Source organism: Amblyomma mixtum, chromosome 9 (genome assembly GCF_055824585.1).
Source record: "Amblyomma mixtum isolate Tamu chromosome 9, ASM5582458v1, whole genome shotgun sequence".
Taxonomy (NCBI): Eukaryota; Metazoa; Arthropoda; class Arachnida; order Ixodida; family Ixodidae; genus Amblyomma; species Amblyomma mixtum.
The window spans coordinates 58,131,122-58,148,680 of record NC_143020.1 but is presented as its reverse complement, the minus strand read 5'-3'; the positions used below and the strand labels follow the sequence as shown (position 1 = coordinate 58,148,680).

At 47.3% G+C, this 17,559-nt stretch overlaps 1 protein-coding gene and 1 pseudogene across 1 annotated transcript; both read right to left on the bottom strand.

The window, feature by feature from the left end:
- The window catches only part of LOC149329177 (uncharacterized), a 112,711-nt pseudogene that overhangs the window by 30,665 nt on the left and 64,487 nt on the right, over window positions 1-17,559 (bottom strand).
- Window positions 14,993-17,488, bottom strand: LOC149329180 (uncharacterized). Its single transcript, XM_089560130.1, has one exon. The coding sequence runs from the start codon at window positions 17,393-17,395 to the stop codon at window positions 15,293-15,295; it is 2,103 nt and encodes a 700-aa protein (XP_089416256.1). The 5' UTR covers window positions 17,396-17,488; the 3' UTR covers window positions 14,993-15,292.

The following is a 17,559-nucleotide window of genomic DNA, read 5'->3' as shown; positions in this document are numbered from 1 at the left end:
AAGTACGTTACCCGTTACAGTTCCGAAAAGGTAACGAGTACGTTACTAAGTTTCCGAAAAAAGTAAAGCGTTACCGGCAACACTGCGGGGGAGCCTCGATCGGTTGCACATGTAGCGAGCTGCATACGCGAAACTGCTCGCCCTACACCTTCTTTGGAGTACGGGGTCCACTGAGTAAGGCACTGGCGAGCCCTGAGCTCCGCCTACTTGTTTGTGTATTGCCAATGCACTCTTATTGGTTGGAATTACGCGCGAGCAGGAATAGTAAACTTCCGACCAACTGCCGATGGTTTTGAAACCAGCCGAAAACAAAGAAGTTGAAAGAGCGCGCCGAGTCTCAATCTTAGCCTTTCTTTTTTATTTATTTATATTTATTTATACAGAATACCCCTAAAGGCCCTCGAGAGGGTATTACATAGGGGGGGTGGGGGCACAGGCAATGGAACAGAAAAAAACCCACAAATATAAAACAAACAACAAAAGCACAAATAAGACGCACTGGATGAAATAAGTAAGCAAAAGAATCAATCAAAAGCACAAATAAGACACTTTGCATGACATATAAGTAAGCAAAAGAATAAAAAGAATGGCAGCGCGGCAAAGAACGAAGATTACTGCATACTGCATTATTAAAATTATACAAACAGAACACTAATACAATGAATCTTTTTAGTAACAAACCCTTCAAAAAAGGAAGCCATGAACAAATAAAATAACAATGTATGCGAAGAGTTAAGCAGTAGTTATTGAAGATATAAGTTCAAAATATTTATCAGGATCAGTGGTTAAACCACATTTTTCTTAAACTGCCTTCTATTTCATTCCAGACCTTAATAAACCAGTTCTGTTTGTTAAGTTGGAATTACTGCCCCAACCGGCAACGTGTCGCCGGACGGGCGGACGAAGACCGGAAATGTTCATTGTACTACTAACCGCCGTGTATGCGACCACCGGCCAACGTGCCATCATCGTTCGTCGATCGCGACGAGCCTGCGACCAGCCCAAACAGGCCACCCTACGTCGGAAGTTAAGTGTAGTTGTCGCATCCGAGGAGGACGCAATGGTTCCCACTGGATCTCGAGTTCGTTGTCTTAGCGCTAAATCCAAAAAAGAGCAAAAACGTGGTAAAAATGCGTCAAGCGCCCAGCTAGCGCACTGAAAACATGGCGCAGAGGAGGAAGCATGAAGGAAGGCAGTCGGAGCGCCGCCGAAGAGCTAGGTGCGAGGCTTAGACGGAACACGGTGCGCATACCCTGAGTAATTAATGTCAACGCTCTGGTAAAATCATATCCAAGTCGTTGAATAATTAAGGAGAATGTAAACAGGAAAGTAAACAGAGTATAACGCTTTACAGAATCTGTACAGAGTGAGTCAATAGTTTCTAGGTCGCACTGTCAGGTTTTCTGCAGTTTATTATGACACTTAATACGTGTGTAAAGCTACCAAGGCTTCCAGACGTGAGAATGATGCCTCTCCTAACACATACACTTATTTCGAGGTTCAGGGATGGTGTTGCAGACGTTCCAGTACGCAGCTTAAAAACTAACTCCGTAGCCCGGGGACTTTTGACCAAGGGAGGGGGGGAGGTGTACATTATATAGGAAAGCCTACTGGGAGTACTATCGGGGTAAAAAGTCTGTGAACCATGGGTCCCTCAAACGAAGCCTATATCTTTATTGTTAGCCAGCAGCTGGAGACCACACTTGTGGAGATGAAGGAACAAAGCTTTGACTTTCACCTCCCCAGGCGGACTCTTTAGCCCCCGGCTAAATGTCACGTGTTCCTCAAACCAGCCGCCGCTTTCGTTTGAGGAACACGTGGTTCACAAACTTTTTTCCCCGACTGTACATATGCTTTCATAGCATGTATGCATAGCAGATATCTGAAAATATATTCACGTGAATAGTCAACAACCAACCTGTCATTATCATAGACACGTGTCCAACTCTCCTTTTTTAGTAAGGCACGCTGTTCAAGTTGTCTTATGGCAATAGCTGACTCAGGTACCTTGTAAGTCTTTTTGAGCATTTCTGCTTTTTTTTCCTAATTGGCAGAGCGAAAACAAATTCCCCGCATGTGGCAAGCGCTGCTTTTTCAGTGGCACTTCTTTTGCTGCTTCCCAGATGCGATAGCTATTTATGTAGCTTGTTGTTTTTTGCAAGAACAACTTTTATTAGCGGTTATCTTGTCACTATAACATTGTTTTTAGCCTCAAGATGTTGCACGATGGTTCTGGCATAAATGCGGCAAGCAGGTGCCGCGACAATTTTTCATTGCGAAGGTAGACACAACGGAGAAAGAGTGTAGCGTCTTTTAAGCTCCCAGGTATGATTTAATTTAGGACGGTGCATTTGTGAAGTTCCTGGCGAATCTATGCCGCTCTGAAGTAGCAAACCTCGCAACAAATCATTTGGAGCTTGCGGTGACTGCAGACTCAACCACCAAAAACAAAGTCTGCAGTAGCTTAGCTTGCGTGCTAATTTACAACTTATTTTGTGGCATATGCGTGTAGCCTTGGGCAGTGAAGCTCGCTTTTTAAACCCACCTTTCTCCTTCGCACATAGAACGAGAGCCGTCTCCATCTCCAGCCTTCGAATCGTCAACAGCGGCAGCGCTAGGCCTATAGTTGATTGCGTATCATAGGATAGTGCAGGCTCTCAGAAGATGGAGACGCGCAAAGATGGACGCGCCAGCGCCTAGTGTGTTCATCTTTGTGTCTTCGTCTTGAGCGCCCTTTTACGGCCTTATAAAATCGTCAACCTTAAACCCTTGCTAGGCATCCCAAAATGTCTTTTGCCATACTCGGTGGTGTTCCATGAGCGAAGTCATGTGCACTGATGTTACCAAGTAAGTAGTCAGGAGCAAAGACCGAGTCTTTGTGCAGGAACTCTGCCTCGAAGACATGATCGAAAGGTTTGGCGTCATCGCGTACGACTGTACTGAATCACCGACTTTGGACGACGCTATAATGACAAGCTCGAGGTCGCATCTGCTGCTATGAGTGCATCAATTTCTTATCCGATGATAATCATTTATCCCAAGTGCCCCGGCGAAGGTTGTCCAAAAGAAAAGGCAATCCCTTAGAGAGGGAAACCGCTAAGTAAAATCCGAATTTATTACTGCCCGCAAGAGTAAGCGATGGTTTTCCGCAGACTAGGGCAGGCATGTAGCCAGCAGTATTTTTCGAGAGGGGCCCAAGTTAACGTTTCGTATCGAAGGTCAGGGACGGGGGAGGGGGAGTTTAGGCTAAGACGCCGCTCCACCTCCCCCCCCCCCCCCTCAACCCTTAGATGCATGCCTGCACTATGGCTCTAAAAGTATAAGCCCAATACCATAGCACTTAATGTTTGCCCTTTGTCGCTTCAAAATTGAGGTGACATGAGACGCATGAATATGCGTCACATTATGCATATTACACAGAACGGCGAAGAGTTCGTCGACTGTCAAATGTTACCAGAGAAGTATGTATCCTCATGATTGTACTGTAAGAATTCAGCCCCGAATTAACAGAAACTACTTGGGACAGTCGTGATGTTTTATCTCTCGTTCTTGCTGTCACGTGTTTAAAACACGCATTACGTTTCCAACGCAACAACCTGCTTAATACATGCAGCACAAGTATGCACAAGAGCTGTACGTTTCTTCCTTCCCAGCCGCCCGCGATTGTCTTCCGAGACCGTTTTTTTTTTGTCGTGCGCTGCACTCGCTCGTTGTGACGTTCCCTTGGACTCCCCCCCCCCCCCCCTCCCACACTTCCCTTTTTTTTCTAAACCACGTCTCCGGGATTACTCTGCTCGTGGTTCATTGAGTTCCTGGAAGGTCCTTGTCGTCAAAGCGGGCAACATTCTTGAGCGCGATGCATTCCATGGGTTCTGCCAGGTGGCTTTGGTTCTGGTGACCCTGATGCACGTGCACAAGAGATCGGCCAGTGCCCCTGTCATCTTAGCCTCTCTTTCTCCCCTTCACCTGAAAGGGAAAAGGACCTCACTAAAGAGGGGCCGAAACGACGTTGCCCCGGAGACAGTCGTGTCGTGCCTCGACAGGTGTGGCGCCCACTTGCCGCCAAAGAAAAGGGGTACCTTCCGCCCTGTCCTCTCGTGGTTGCTTGGCGTACTGAGTCAGACGCACAAAACTGGATGTTCTGAATGTTTCAAGACAAAAGCCACATTTGGAGCTGTCGGAATCGATTAATACTGTTGCAACACTATTACACATTTATATTTCGATATCCTGATCCTGAACTCTAGTCAGCCAATTAAGCAAACGAGGGGAGGGGAATGAGAGGCTCGTTATAAATAATTATGAGAGAAGCCAACAGCCCCAGAAACCAAGGGACGTAGAGGATTTTTAATTTATTTATTTCGTGCTGTTGTTCGATTTAGAATATTACTGAATATGTTATCACTCAAAGCTAATTGATTAGAAAAGCAGAAGAAAAAACAACCACGTGCCGCCGGTGGGATCCGAACCCACGACCTCCGAAATACGCGCCCGGTGCTCGACCGCTGAGCTTCGGCGACGGCTGTCAAGCCATCGAACGGCGAGGGTGGAAGCTGTGTGAGAACCCTCTTATGCTTCCTATGGCGTCAAGGCTGCTTGAACAGAGGCCCTCGCTAAGCAATTAAGCAAACAAGGGGAGGGGAATGAGGGGCTCGTTATAAATATGAGAGAAGCCAACAGCCACAGAAACCAAGGGACAGCCAAGTTTTATGTGGCTTATTCCCGCGCTTTTTAGGTCCTTCATAATCATTGTAACTCTGTGTAGAAAATTCCGGCATGGATGTTCAGAGACAATAGTTTACGGCAATGGTTTTCAATTTTTATCATTTGACACATTTCATTTTTATTGCTGCCGTTATTTATATGTAACGGTATGCAGAAAATTGTGGCATGGATGTTCAGAGACAATATTTTACGGATGGCTTTCAATTTTTATCATTTGAGACATTTCATTTTTATTGCGGCCGTTATTTATTTGTTTCTTCATTTATACATTTGTATTTCTGCAGTGGTATCTTTACCCGGCTGATTTCCATCTCGTGGCAACTCAGCATGTGTTACTGTTCGTGCTCCTGTGGTTTTCGTTCAAAATTTACTAACGATTTTTAAATCTTAGTTACCTTGGTACCTTTTATTTTCCAACATCAACTTTTACCTTGTGCAGTTGCGGGGTCTCTGCCTGTGCCCTTCTTAGGTACAAGAAATATTACTGTTTGTTGCCGCAATGAATTAAATTTTTCAATCGGTCCTCGCTTGTCAGAAACCGCACAGATTAAAATTCGATAAAAGGAATCAGGTTAATCACAGCGCTGCGCACCGAGCGTTGAGGATACTCTAGCTTCATCCATTCTTGATAACCGTCCTTTCGTTAAATGTTCAGCTCAGGTTCACATGGACAAATTTAAAGCGGAACATTTATTTCATGAATGTTTCCACCGTTCAGGCAAATACCACAGAATTATGCGTTCCTTGAATTCCAGAAGGCTCATTAGGATGCTGAATAGTCAATCGATATAAAAAAGCTACGGGGACTCTTAACATCGCCCTAGGAGTGGAATCATCAGTTTTCTCATTTGTTGAAGCTCCTTTTGCAACTTCCGCACACGTTTGGATCAGTTCATTTGGCCATGATCGACTGCTAGCTGCAGTAGCTTGTGTCCGCTATAGACCTTATGCAAAAACTGGCGCCCCCTTGCGTTGACCGCGCGCGTTTCCGCCATGTTGGGGGCTTACGGATACCGCATTATATGGCAGTGCGGGAATAGCGACGCGCACTCTGGCATTTATCGTCGTGCAAGATGCCCAAATATTACTCTGTACCTTGCTGTACACAAAGAGGACTCACGGATAACCAAGGAAACAAGGTAAGAGTGCTAGCTTCGTGCACTTTTTTTTATTTCGCGCCTGGAGCACGATGCGAGGCAGCAGGAAGCCTCTTGCGGGTGTCGAGTGCTTTTCGAGAGTTAACAATCAGATCGTAGACGAAGTCGCAACACAAATAGCATTTACAGAACTAAAAAGGCTAATAAGTCGGATGTTTGCTCATCTTGTATTTGCCGAGGAGCGCTCCTGCCTGCTAGCAGTTACGGCGCACTGCGTCGGTCAGCTAGTAGTTTCTCACGCGGTATTAGTTTTCTGTCTGCCGCTCGGGTTCATGTGCCCGTTTTTTTTTATCCTGAACCTTCGGTTTGCTTTTATGCAAGACTTATGCAATCTTAAATTTGGGAAGTGTCACAGGCGAACGGATCCGCAACGGACATTCGCGTAGCCCGTGTCAGTGACTTGCGCACGTAGTAGGCAGCGTAAATCGATCATTTACCGTTCGTGGTCGGCTGCTCGATCGTCGCGTATTTTGTGAAGATCGTATTTTCCAAGGTATGACCCACAGTGCAGCGTCGCCAGTCATGGTCGGGCGATCACTTTGCCGAATACGAATCCTGGGGAGCATAAATGCGAGCAACACAGATGTACAGGTCGTCTTTATTATTATTATTTTTACGCGCCGAAGCTACACGTGGGCTATGAGGCGCGCAGTAGTGGAGGGCATCGGATTAATGTTGACTGCCTGGGGATCTGTAACCTGCGCCGAAACTTCGATATACTGGCGTTTTCGTTTTTCGCCTCCATCAGAAAAACGGCTGCCGCAGCCGGGATCGAACCCACGTCCTTCGGCTCAGCAGCACAACGCCGTAGCCACTATGTGGCTATGCTGTCACCCCAAGCAGCACATGACATCGGTCCAATGTAGGATCTGAGTTGGCAAACGACAGCCCTGTGAAGGCCCCGCGTTGCCTCTGTTCTCCCAGCCTTGGCTCAGCCATTTTTAGAAGTTGGCAGTATTGGACCAATTTCTCAGACGTTCTCCCAGCCTTGGCTCAGCCATCTTTAGAAGTTGGCAGTAATGGACCAATTTCTCAGACGTTCTCCCAGCCTTGGCTCAGCCATCTTTAGAAGTTGGCAGTAATGGACCAGTTTCTCAGACGTTCTCCCAGCCTTGGCTCAGCCATTTTTAGAAGTTGGCAGTAATGGACCAATTTCTCAGACGTTTTCCCCGCCTTGGCTCAGCCATTTTTAGAAGTTGGCAGTATTGGACCACTTTCTCGAATGTTTGCCCTGCATTGACTTTGCCATATTTAGAAGTTGGCCAATTCCTGCAATAGGCAACGCAACTTTGAAGTGCCGACTGCTGTGGAGCATCATATGCAGTTGCTGTTGTTGTTGTGACTGTGAGAAGGATGAAAAGGAAATTACACAGGGCTCGAGCCAAGCCACCACCGCTGCCACGTGCAGATAGAGGAGAGTTGAATCATCAGAGGAAAGAGAAAAAGGAAAGAAAGACGCGCGTCGCAGCAACAACTGCGTCCGCCGGAGCGGACGCTGCTCAAAAAACATATGCGGCCGAAGCCGCGCTCGCCCTTCTCTTGCGCTATACCTATCGAAAAATCTCATATGAATTCATATGTGTCTCGTATGATTCCATATGTGTTACATACGAGCTATATGTGTCAGATATGTGTCTCGTATGCAGCCCATATGAGTTATATGTGTCAGTATATGTGCCTCATATGAACACATATAGGCTTCATACGAGTTCATATGTGCCACATATGTGCCTCGTATGGACTCATATGGGCATCATATGTGCCATATGTGTCGACAAATGCGCCTCGTATCAGCACATATGCTTCATACGAGTTCATATGTGTCACGTACGAGCTCATACGCGTCACAAATGTCACAGATGAACACATGTGCTGCATATATAGTAGTTCACGCGCTACGGAAATGTAACTTGTATGCATTTATTACATATGTGGCATACCTCAACTGACACGCGACACTCGTGCGTACACAAGAGCTCCGATATGCGTCGTATCAGCTTACATCAATCTCGTGCGAAACCGATAGCCGCTGATGAGTGCCTCTTATAGAGTGGGCCTTGTTGTTTGAAACACGGGGAAAAGAAGGGATGAACAAGCGATTAACAAGTGCCCAACCAACGCATAAAAAAAACTCTTGGCCTGTTTCAAATATTTTTCTCCCTGATTCTCTGCTTGTGCCCTCTTGTAAACAGCGCTTATCCAAACAGTATGACGTTAGGCGTTTCCAATGTGTTTGGATAAACGTTCAGCTAGAAGGCAAATATTGCCTTCTGGGCCTAGTTGAGCTGTTGAGCGAATAACGCCAGGTATTTTCATGCAAGAGCTCCGACTGTAGTTAACAATAGGTGCGCAATGAGAGTACTACGATGAATGGTGCAGGCGCTGTGAAAATTAAAATACATACAAATATCAGATCTTTCAGTGCTTATCACAGAGCTCATCAAGATTCGCAATATCAGTGGAAGTGCAATCGGCTGTAGGTCAGCTCCTTAAACCTTACAAATAAACATTTGACCTCGCACATAAGCATAGCGTAAGTCTTGTCATCCTAATATAACGCAACAGTTCCAGTGTCAGCGTAAGTCTTGTCATCCTAATATAACGCAACAGCTTCCCGTGTCAGCCGTGGTGTAGTGGTTAGTGTAGCGAGTTGTAGATCTCTAGGTCAGTGGTTCGAATCCAGACCGATCTGTAGTTTTTTTTTTTTTTTTTTCGGGTCCGAAATTTTTTTTTTACTTTCTTTAGTTCACTAACTTCAATGGAAGCTATTTTATTGTTAATTGGCTTATAATTCCACCCCAGCCCTTCCCTTTCCCAATAATTGTAAACCAGACACATATCCCACATATGACACATATTCCATAATCTCGTATGAACCAGACACATATGACACATATATATGAGATTTTTTGATACGGATCTGATTTTTTTTTTTTCAGTTGCTATCGTGACTTCTTAGTTTTCTCAATTGCGGCGATAGGTGCGATATATATATATAGCTCGCACATTGTTAATTATTTATAAGCTAGTTCGGGGCGTAGATAATAATATCTTCGTAAAAACCCGCATAACTAGCTCCTGTGAGATTTTTAAATCTCAGTTTTTTAAACTAAAATATGCAAAGTTGCATGCATGCATGCGATTATTTCCCCCTTTAAGGTTGTGGTCTTCGTTCTGTGTAAATGTAAAAAGTCCAGTCGTGCAATGAAAGAATGCGAGTCGGAGAAACATATATGCAGCACCGATTTTCAGGCCTGAATTTCAAAAACTATAAATAGCATTTTATAAAGATAACTTCTCGATTCTAACGTTAGTTAATGCGGTATACCTGCAGAACAGCACCAAAACATATATGCATGGCGCAACGTGTCGAGCACTCCATTAAAGCAGGAATGGGTAAACAGTAACGTGCGTTTGCTCCATGATAGGACAGCGCTGACCATGCGCTTATATAAGAGATACATATAGCTTAAGAAAACAACGTTACATTGTCTGCGGCAACTCGCATTGGAAGAAGGCACTGCGCCTCCACGGTACTAGTTCTCTCCCTTTGCCTAGCTCTCTTTGATGCTCTGCCGCTGTTTTGCTCTCAATTAGCATTGCATTGGCTTCACGTATTAATATCGGTTAATCGTCTTCATATTGATTACGGTTATAGATTTCAATCACTGTTTTACATTTTTCTTGTATAATTTCCTTAATTAATCGCTTTCACTCTGATTACACCCATTTCCGCCTCTCACGCATTTTTTTTTTTTAATTTGGGGCCAATGCTGCTTTCCCGCCCACATATGTCTTCGTCCAGCGTATTCGACCATCCAACGACTTCTGCTTATAATTAACTAACTATTACTTAATCTATGTGAATCAAACTTTTTGTTCGATTGACTATCACTCATCAAACACATTTCAATCCATTTCAAACTATATTTTCGCTCCTTTGCCTATTTTACCACTATTTTGCCGCCCATGGTTGTTTTCCTGTGCACACGTGTTCCTCACTGCTAAAATAATTGAAGACTCCTGTATTAACCTAGTTTTGGAGGTTTTTGTTACCCAAATGTAATTTTTAGTATTGCGTATATGAAAATTGGAAAATATCCTTGAACAACCTACTTTCTCGAACAAAAAACTGCAATAAATATGTAATCAAATGAAAAGTACTATTATAAATTGAAGTGTTGCATGACCTACATGTCTGTCATTACAGTAGTTTAGGTGTGTTTTTCTGGACACCTTAAACACTACTGCCAATGGCATTGCTGAACTTTTCCCGACTGAAAACTTCTGGCCAAAGTATAATTTACACGACTACCATAACTCAAACAACACTTGTCATTTTTTGCAACATCAGTATGTATGGTACAGGAGACAAGATGTGTGACCCCTGAACACTTTAAGCATGACAAAAATACTGAAAAAAACACACTCGGACACGTAACTGCACTCCCATTGCAGCAAAAAAGCAGTCAAAACAGAAGCCTAAAGTGTCCTTTTGTGAGTAGTCGATGGTTTGATAGCCCACTGTCCGGTCAGGAATTATGGTTAATGAAGTTCACCGGTCCATGATCATGGTCAAAAACAAATGACGATTCGGGAGCGCTACAGCTCTTCCCAACCATGAAGAGAGCTGACATTTCTTTTTGACCACCGTCAGTGACCACTGAACTTCACCTATCTTTTGTGTGCAGTATGCTTTGTGCAGCCCATTTTGCATTGCCCAAACTGGCACTGATGTTTGAGCACTAGCCTTATTTGGTGAGTGCTTTAATATCATCATAAATGATAAGCACCTCCATTTTTTGAGATCATTATGTAGTTCTTATGACCGTGTAACTTTCCTGTATTTCAAGAAGCCACAGTATTATTTTACACCGTTTTTCTCACTGTTTAAGAATAAGTTGCAGTGCATCATATAGCCTCACTTTGGTTATGAAAGCGGCCACCGCCAGAAATACCAATACCATTTGATTTCTGTTTTCTAGCATATAAAAAGCGCTATTTTCAGTGAAAGCAAACAGGAAAACTTAAATTTTTGTGATTTCTGGGGTTCAACGTCCCGAAGTGATACTCCATTTCATATATGAGGTGCAACGCTGTGAAAGGTACGGAATTAGTCCACATGAAAAAATAGAGCCATGTTACTCCACGCTTCTTCTGAGCCTGAGGGGTCTAAGACACGAGAAAGAGGCAGCATTTCGTCAGCAGTAAGAGTGCACTTAATCAGGTTCATGACGAATTTGTCATGTATCATGCCTGAAGGCAAAGCATTTATTACTTTTCGCTCCCCACAAGGAACACAACACTTTTCGATTGCGGATGTAGAGAGTGCAAATATAAGCTCTAGCTTTGGCAGCGTTGCACAAGATGTATGAAACGGAGTATATAGGTGCGAGGTCTATCAATTTACATTCTCCTATTACATAATTCTTTGGAATCATGTCAATTGCGCATCACTTCAAGTAGTTATGCTGCAAACCTAATATTAACATCAATTCATTTTAATGCAGCTTCGTGTGCTCAATACTATAATGTCTGCATTCTGTTTTAGACTGTCTGTTTTAGACTGTCTGTTTTAGACTGTCAAATAGTAAACAACTTTGATGGGAACGGGAGGGTCTTTGGAGGCGCAGCTGCGGCCCTGCCAGCATCATTTGTGTGGCCCTGAAAAGGGCCGTTATCTTCAAAGCTGACGCTTTCCACAGGTGAGGTTGTAGGAGATGATGCACTCAACACCAATGGCTGCAGTGTTGTGCAGCTGAACACAAGGCTGGAGGTCCATTCTCTGCTTATTTCAATGGAAGCACAATAGATGGAGATATTGTCACGAATATTACACGGCACACCGTTAGATACACAAGAACTGTTCCAGTCTGCCGAGCGGTCACCAGCAAGCAGGCGAAGCACTTCTTCTTCCTCGTCACAAGCGAGCTGGCGGAGCCCTTCTTCTTCGTCTACTTCTAAGCTGTATCATTGCTCCCTCCTCTGCAGCATCGCCTCGATGCGGGCTGCTTTCATAGAGGGGAAAATGGGTTGGACACGGAAAGTTAAACACAGCTATCACGACACAGAACCGGTGGCACTCAAAGTACAATCAGCAGGACAGTCGTAGTACGGCTTCATACGAACGACGTGCACTACATCCGGATGCGGTGGTCTGCGCGATGGGCGGCCTGGGGTTGTCGGTGAAACTTCGTACGTCACGTCGCTAATGCGGCGAAGAACTCGGTAAGGTCCGAAGTATCGGCGCAGTAATTTTTCGGACAACCCACGGCGACGAACTGGTGTCCAAACCCACACATGGTCGCCTGGTTTGTACGTAACAAATCGCCGTCCGAGATTGTAGCGGTCAGCGTCGACGTGCTGTTGACGGTGTATTCGCTGCCTGGCCAGTTGACGTGCTTCTTCAGCCCGCTGAACGAAAGTGGCGACGTCAAGATCTGGCTCTAGGTCACACTGAGGGTCGACGGGCAACATGGCATCCAAAGAAGTAACAACTGGACGACCGAAGACAAGCTGGAAGGGCGTGAGCCGCGTTGTCTCCTGCAGGGCCGTATTGTAAGCGAACGTTACGTATGGGAGAATTTGGTCCCACGTTTTATGCTCCACATCCACATACATGGAGAGCATGTCGGCCAGGGTTCTGTTAAGGCGCTCCACCAAACCATTTGTCTGTGGGTGGTACGCTGTTGTACGCCTATGGCTGGTGTGGGTCAGATCTAGGACTGCCTTAGTCAAGCGGGCCGTGAAAGCAGCTCCACGGTCAGTAATGATAACCGCCAGAGCCCCATGACGCAGCACGATGTTGTGTACAAAAAACGTAGCTACTTCGACAGCTGTTCCGTTTGCAAGCGCCGTTGTCTCAGCGTACCGCGTCAAATAATCCGTCGCGACAGCAATCCAACGTTTTCCAGTGGATGACTTCGGGAAAGGGCCGAGTAGGTCCATTCCCACTTGTTGGAAAGGTGTCTTCGGAGGCGCTATGGGATGAAGAAATCCTGCGGGTTTTAAGGGAGGAGACTTACGGCGCTGGCAGTCGCGACAGGTTTTGACGTATGTCCGCACTGATGGAAGTAATCTGGGCCAGTAGTACCTCTGCCGAATCCTCGCTAAGGTACGACTGACCCCCAGGTGGCCGGCAGATGGTTCGTCGTAGCAAGCGCTCAAGATATCAGGTCACAACTGGGACGGGACTACGAGCAGAAATGTTGCGGTGTTGCTCTCAAAGTTGCGCTTGTAGAGGACGCCGTTCTGCAGAGTGAAAGATTTGAGCCCACGAAGAAAAACACGAGGAACGCGGGGACCATCGGCGCCTTCCAGGTACGCGATGAGCGGTGCTAACTCTGGGTCCTCCCTTTGAAGCTGCGCCATATCGGTTGCGCTAACAGCACCAAGGAAAGAGAAGTCTTCAGTGATTTCCGGGGAAGCCAGGTCCACTGGCGCGCGTGTTAAACAATCCGCATCTTGGTGCTTCCGCCCCGACTTGTACACGACCGTTACGTCGTACTCCTGCAAACGGAGGCTCCACCTCGCCAACCGCCCAGATGGATCTTTTAGGCTGGCCAGCCAGCATAACGAGTGGTGATCGCTGACAACGCGAAAGGGTCTTCCGTAAAGGTATGGGCGGAACTTACTGATGGCCCAAACTACCGCAAGACATTCTTTCTCAGTCGTTGAATAGTTGCATTCCGAGCGCGAAAGTGTACGGCTTGCGTAAGCGATGACTCGTTCGGCGCCATCCTGCCACTGTACCAGGACCGCCCCAAGGCCTACGTTGCTAGCATCAGTGTGTATGTCGGTTGCTGCGGCGTCATCGAAATGGGCGAGTATCGGTGGACGTTGCAGGCGTTGTCGGAGCTCCACGAAAGCATCCTCTTGGTCGCTTCCCCACAAGAAGGGTGTGTCGTCTCTGGTCAGCGCTGTTAAGGGTTCAGCTATTTTGGAAAAATCTTGGACGAATCGTCGATAGTAAGAGCACAGTCCCAAAAAACGTCGAAGAGTCTTTTTGTCAGTGGGACGCAGGAAACTGGAGACAGCAGCGGTCTTGTCGGGATCTGGGAGTACACCGCGCGCGCTGACAACATAGCCAAGGAAATGAAGCTTCTCAAAACCGAAATAGCATTTCTCAGGCTTGATCGTAAGTTGCGCACATTGGAGCGCCCGGAGCACTGTGCGCAGCCGCTCCAAGTGTTGCCCGAAGGTGGGCGAGAAAATGACGACATAATCCGGGTATACGAGGCACGTCTGCCACTTGAGCCCAGATAAGACAGTGTCCATCATGCGCTCGCTGTTCCAGCGTCTTCTCCATAGTTGCCGCCTCGGTGAGGAACTCTGCCACAGTGCTTGGTGGGCTGCGCACGAGTCCTGCGAAGAGCTCTTGCTTGACACCCCGCATGAGGTGGCGAAGCTTCTTGTCTTCTGTCATGTTGGGATCCGCGCGCTTAAAAAGGCGAGTCATGTCCTCGCAGTACATGCGTACACTCTCGTTGTGGCGCTGGTTGCGTGAGTGTAATGCAGCTTCTGCTCACTCTCGACGGTCTGCATTCGGAAAGGTGGCTTTAAGATTGCGGCAGAAAGCTTCCCTGGACGTAAACGAAGCTTCATGGTTTTCGAACCATGTCCGAGCCGACTCTTCAAGTGCAAAATAGACATTGTGGAGCTTACGATTGTCACTCCAGCCGTTGTAACGGGCAACCCGTTCGAAGATCTCGAGCCAATCCTCGGCGTCCTCGAACACGTCGCCATGAAACAACGGGGGTGTTCGTGGCTGATGACAGAGGATGTGCGCCGGGAGCGTGGTCTCAGTTGCCATGGCAGCTGGTGCCTCCGAAGGCCGGGGTTGCGTCGCCCTGGTTGTAGCCGGAAGGAGTCCGAATTCAGGGGACGCTCCACGGAGGCGGCGGCCGCGGCGCTGGTGAACTGGGGTGAGATCCGTATTGGTCGGTAGCCTACGCGGGTCTGGAAGCGTAACCCGCACCTCCACCAGATTTGTCACGAATATTAGACGGCACACCGTTAGATACACAAGAACTGGTCCAGTCTGCGGAGCGGTCACCAGCAAGCAGGCGAAGCACTTCTTCTTCCTCGTCACCAGCGAGCTGGCGGAGCACTTCTTCTTCGTCCACTTCTAAGCTGTATCATTATATCAGGTTGCTCCCTCTTCATACAGGCACATATTTCTTCATGCTGAAATAGCAATCTGATCTGTCACAGTGGCTCAGGTGGCCAAGGACATGAGTCCAATCCTGGTTGCTTTTTGATGGAGGTGAAAAGCAAGGCGGCCATCTACTGTGCGATGTCAGTGCACATTAAAGATCCCCAGGAGGTCGAAATTTCTGAAGCCTTGCAGCGACGTCCCTCTTAGCCCGAGTTGCTTTCCAATGTTAAACCAGACCAACAGCACTCAGATTTCACTCACAGTGGAGTAGAGGAAAAATAACGTGCCCTCGCTTGTAATTAAGCTTCAGGCATCGAACTTGGTCTTTCATACTTGAGAGAGGCCACATCTTAGCTTCTTCCCCAAGACCACTGTAACGCCTTATATTGAGCCTTGAGCTCTCGATTGGTGTCTTAAAGAAATCTCTGCCATTTGGCAAGATGCCAGCCTTGACACTTTCTTTGTAGACAGCAACAATGACAACAGCAGAGTTGTCTACTAAAAAGCAGTCTCCCACTTTCACGTGTTGCTCAACTCTTGCACTGATCATTGTACACTGCCTTGCTTCCGACATCCTGCGGCTCAGCTGTGCTAGTGGCTTGTTGGTAGTGCGGAGCATTTTTTTTACCTTTCCCAAATAGCTTTCAAAGGGAAATGCGCTGAATTGGTCAACAGGGCCATGGTCTAGGCACTGCTCCGCCAGGTGCACCAAGCTGTGAACGTTGTACACCAGCTGTTTTGCGCCATACAACCTGCCAAACTCCTGAACAAAATACCTGAGCAGGTCCCGGGCAAAACTGTTCCAAGCTACATGGTGCTCAGGGGAGGCAAGTATTCTTAAAGCCACGTGGAGCTGAAGAAAATGCTTATACTTTTCTTCAGTCAGGAGAGACTTCAGAACTACAGGCCCCAGATACAATAAAAACGTCCGAAACTCGGTTGCTTTCCAACGGTCCAGTTCCTCAGTTCCTCTGGGTTTTCGCTGGAAACAACTGGGAAAAGCTGTGGCCGCTTCTCGCAGCCTGTTGTTGAGCTGGCCCCGTTCCTGTCTGCTAAGTCGAGCAGCATGGCCCGGGGAGACCCAGTTTCTCAGTAGCCGCCGCATTACTCCCAGGCAGACCAGGTGCATGTATTCGGTGGGAAAGCATGCCACCATGTCAATATCCAAGTTAGTGAATGGTGAAACACCAGTGTGGTGCCGCTGATCTTCCTGAGAGCGGAATGATTGATCACTTCGTTGAGGCGCGTGGAGGTCTGGAAATGTGAGTCTGTTCTCCACATAGCGGCCCTTTTGGCTGCACCTTTCACAAGCATGATAGCCTGCATGCCCAGTTATTGCTTTCACGAAACTTCTTGCCGGGGCATCGCAGATCACAGCAGTCAGTGTGACAGCAACGCAAGTTCCCTTTAATACCAAACCGTTACTGCTGAGGCTGTGTACTTCTTTTAAAAAGGGGGAAAGAAATTCCTGGAGGCACGGTGGCTTCCCTGTGCCGCAGTACACGCTCACCATAAATGGTGCCGAATTTCTGAGGTTCGTAACTCGGCAAAGTATTGGCCACAAACCAGTTTGGCTACTCTTGTGCAAAGGCAGGCCATCAATGTTGGCTTGCAGCCTAATGTTCTCGGGCACAGGCCCTTGCCCGACTGCTTGCTGAATGCCTTCAGCAAGGCCGAAATGAGCAAAAGTGCCGCTGTGCTCAAGTAGCGCTTTTCGCTGTGTCCGCATTACTGTCCTCGCGTCTTTTGGGAGCTCCTCAATCCCACGACGACGACAGAAGTCAAGCATATCATTGAGGCAAGCATGCGTCATGTTGTGCTTGCTAGCTATGAGCGCCAACTCCTCAGTCGCCGAGAGACTGTGAGTAAAATGCTCACGAGGCTCACCCACGTTCTGAGCCACTGTGGGTGACACATTCTCATCATCTGATTCTTCTGAGCTTGTGGCATTACTTGAACGGTCTGAAACTGCATCATGACTCGAATGATCTGAGGCTGCAGCATCACTTAACCTGCTGCCTGTGCACGATGAGCTGCTCCCTGGTGACGCACGATCAGACTCGTGCACAAACGGTAACGGCGGGTCAGCAGGTGGCGACGGAACAACTCGCCCGCTTCCACTGGAGCACGCGTCTTCAGCGCACACTTCGCTTCTGCGTCGCGTGGTTGCTTCAGACGGTAGCAAGAGTTGGGGGGTGCGTACGTCGACTGATGTTTCGGTGTGCGATCGTTTCCTGCCGCCTTGATCCAAGCTTGAAGACGCAGATGCGACCGGCCGTTGTGAAATACCGAGATCTTGCAAGATCTCACGGTATTCTTTTTCAACGATACGGTACTTGCGTTGCTTTGCATGCATGGCGAAATGCAGAAGCTTTGCGGTGAAAGACGAGGACCGCAACAGCTGCACAAAGGGACAGCAGACAGGCAGTACGACCAACACCTCCACACCACAAAAGAAAAACGGCGAGCACTCGCGGCTTGGCTCGCGGGCAGGGTTGCCGTTGGGAACATTTTAAAAGG

Coding starts and splice junctions, on each gene's coding strand:
- LOC149329180 (XM_089560130.1), bottom strand. CDS start 17,395: ATGCATGCAAAGCAACGCAAGTACCGTATCGTTGAAAAAGAATACCGT.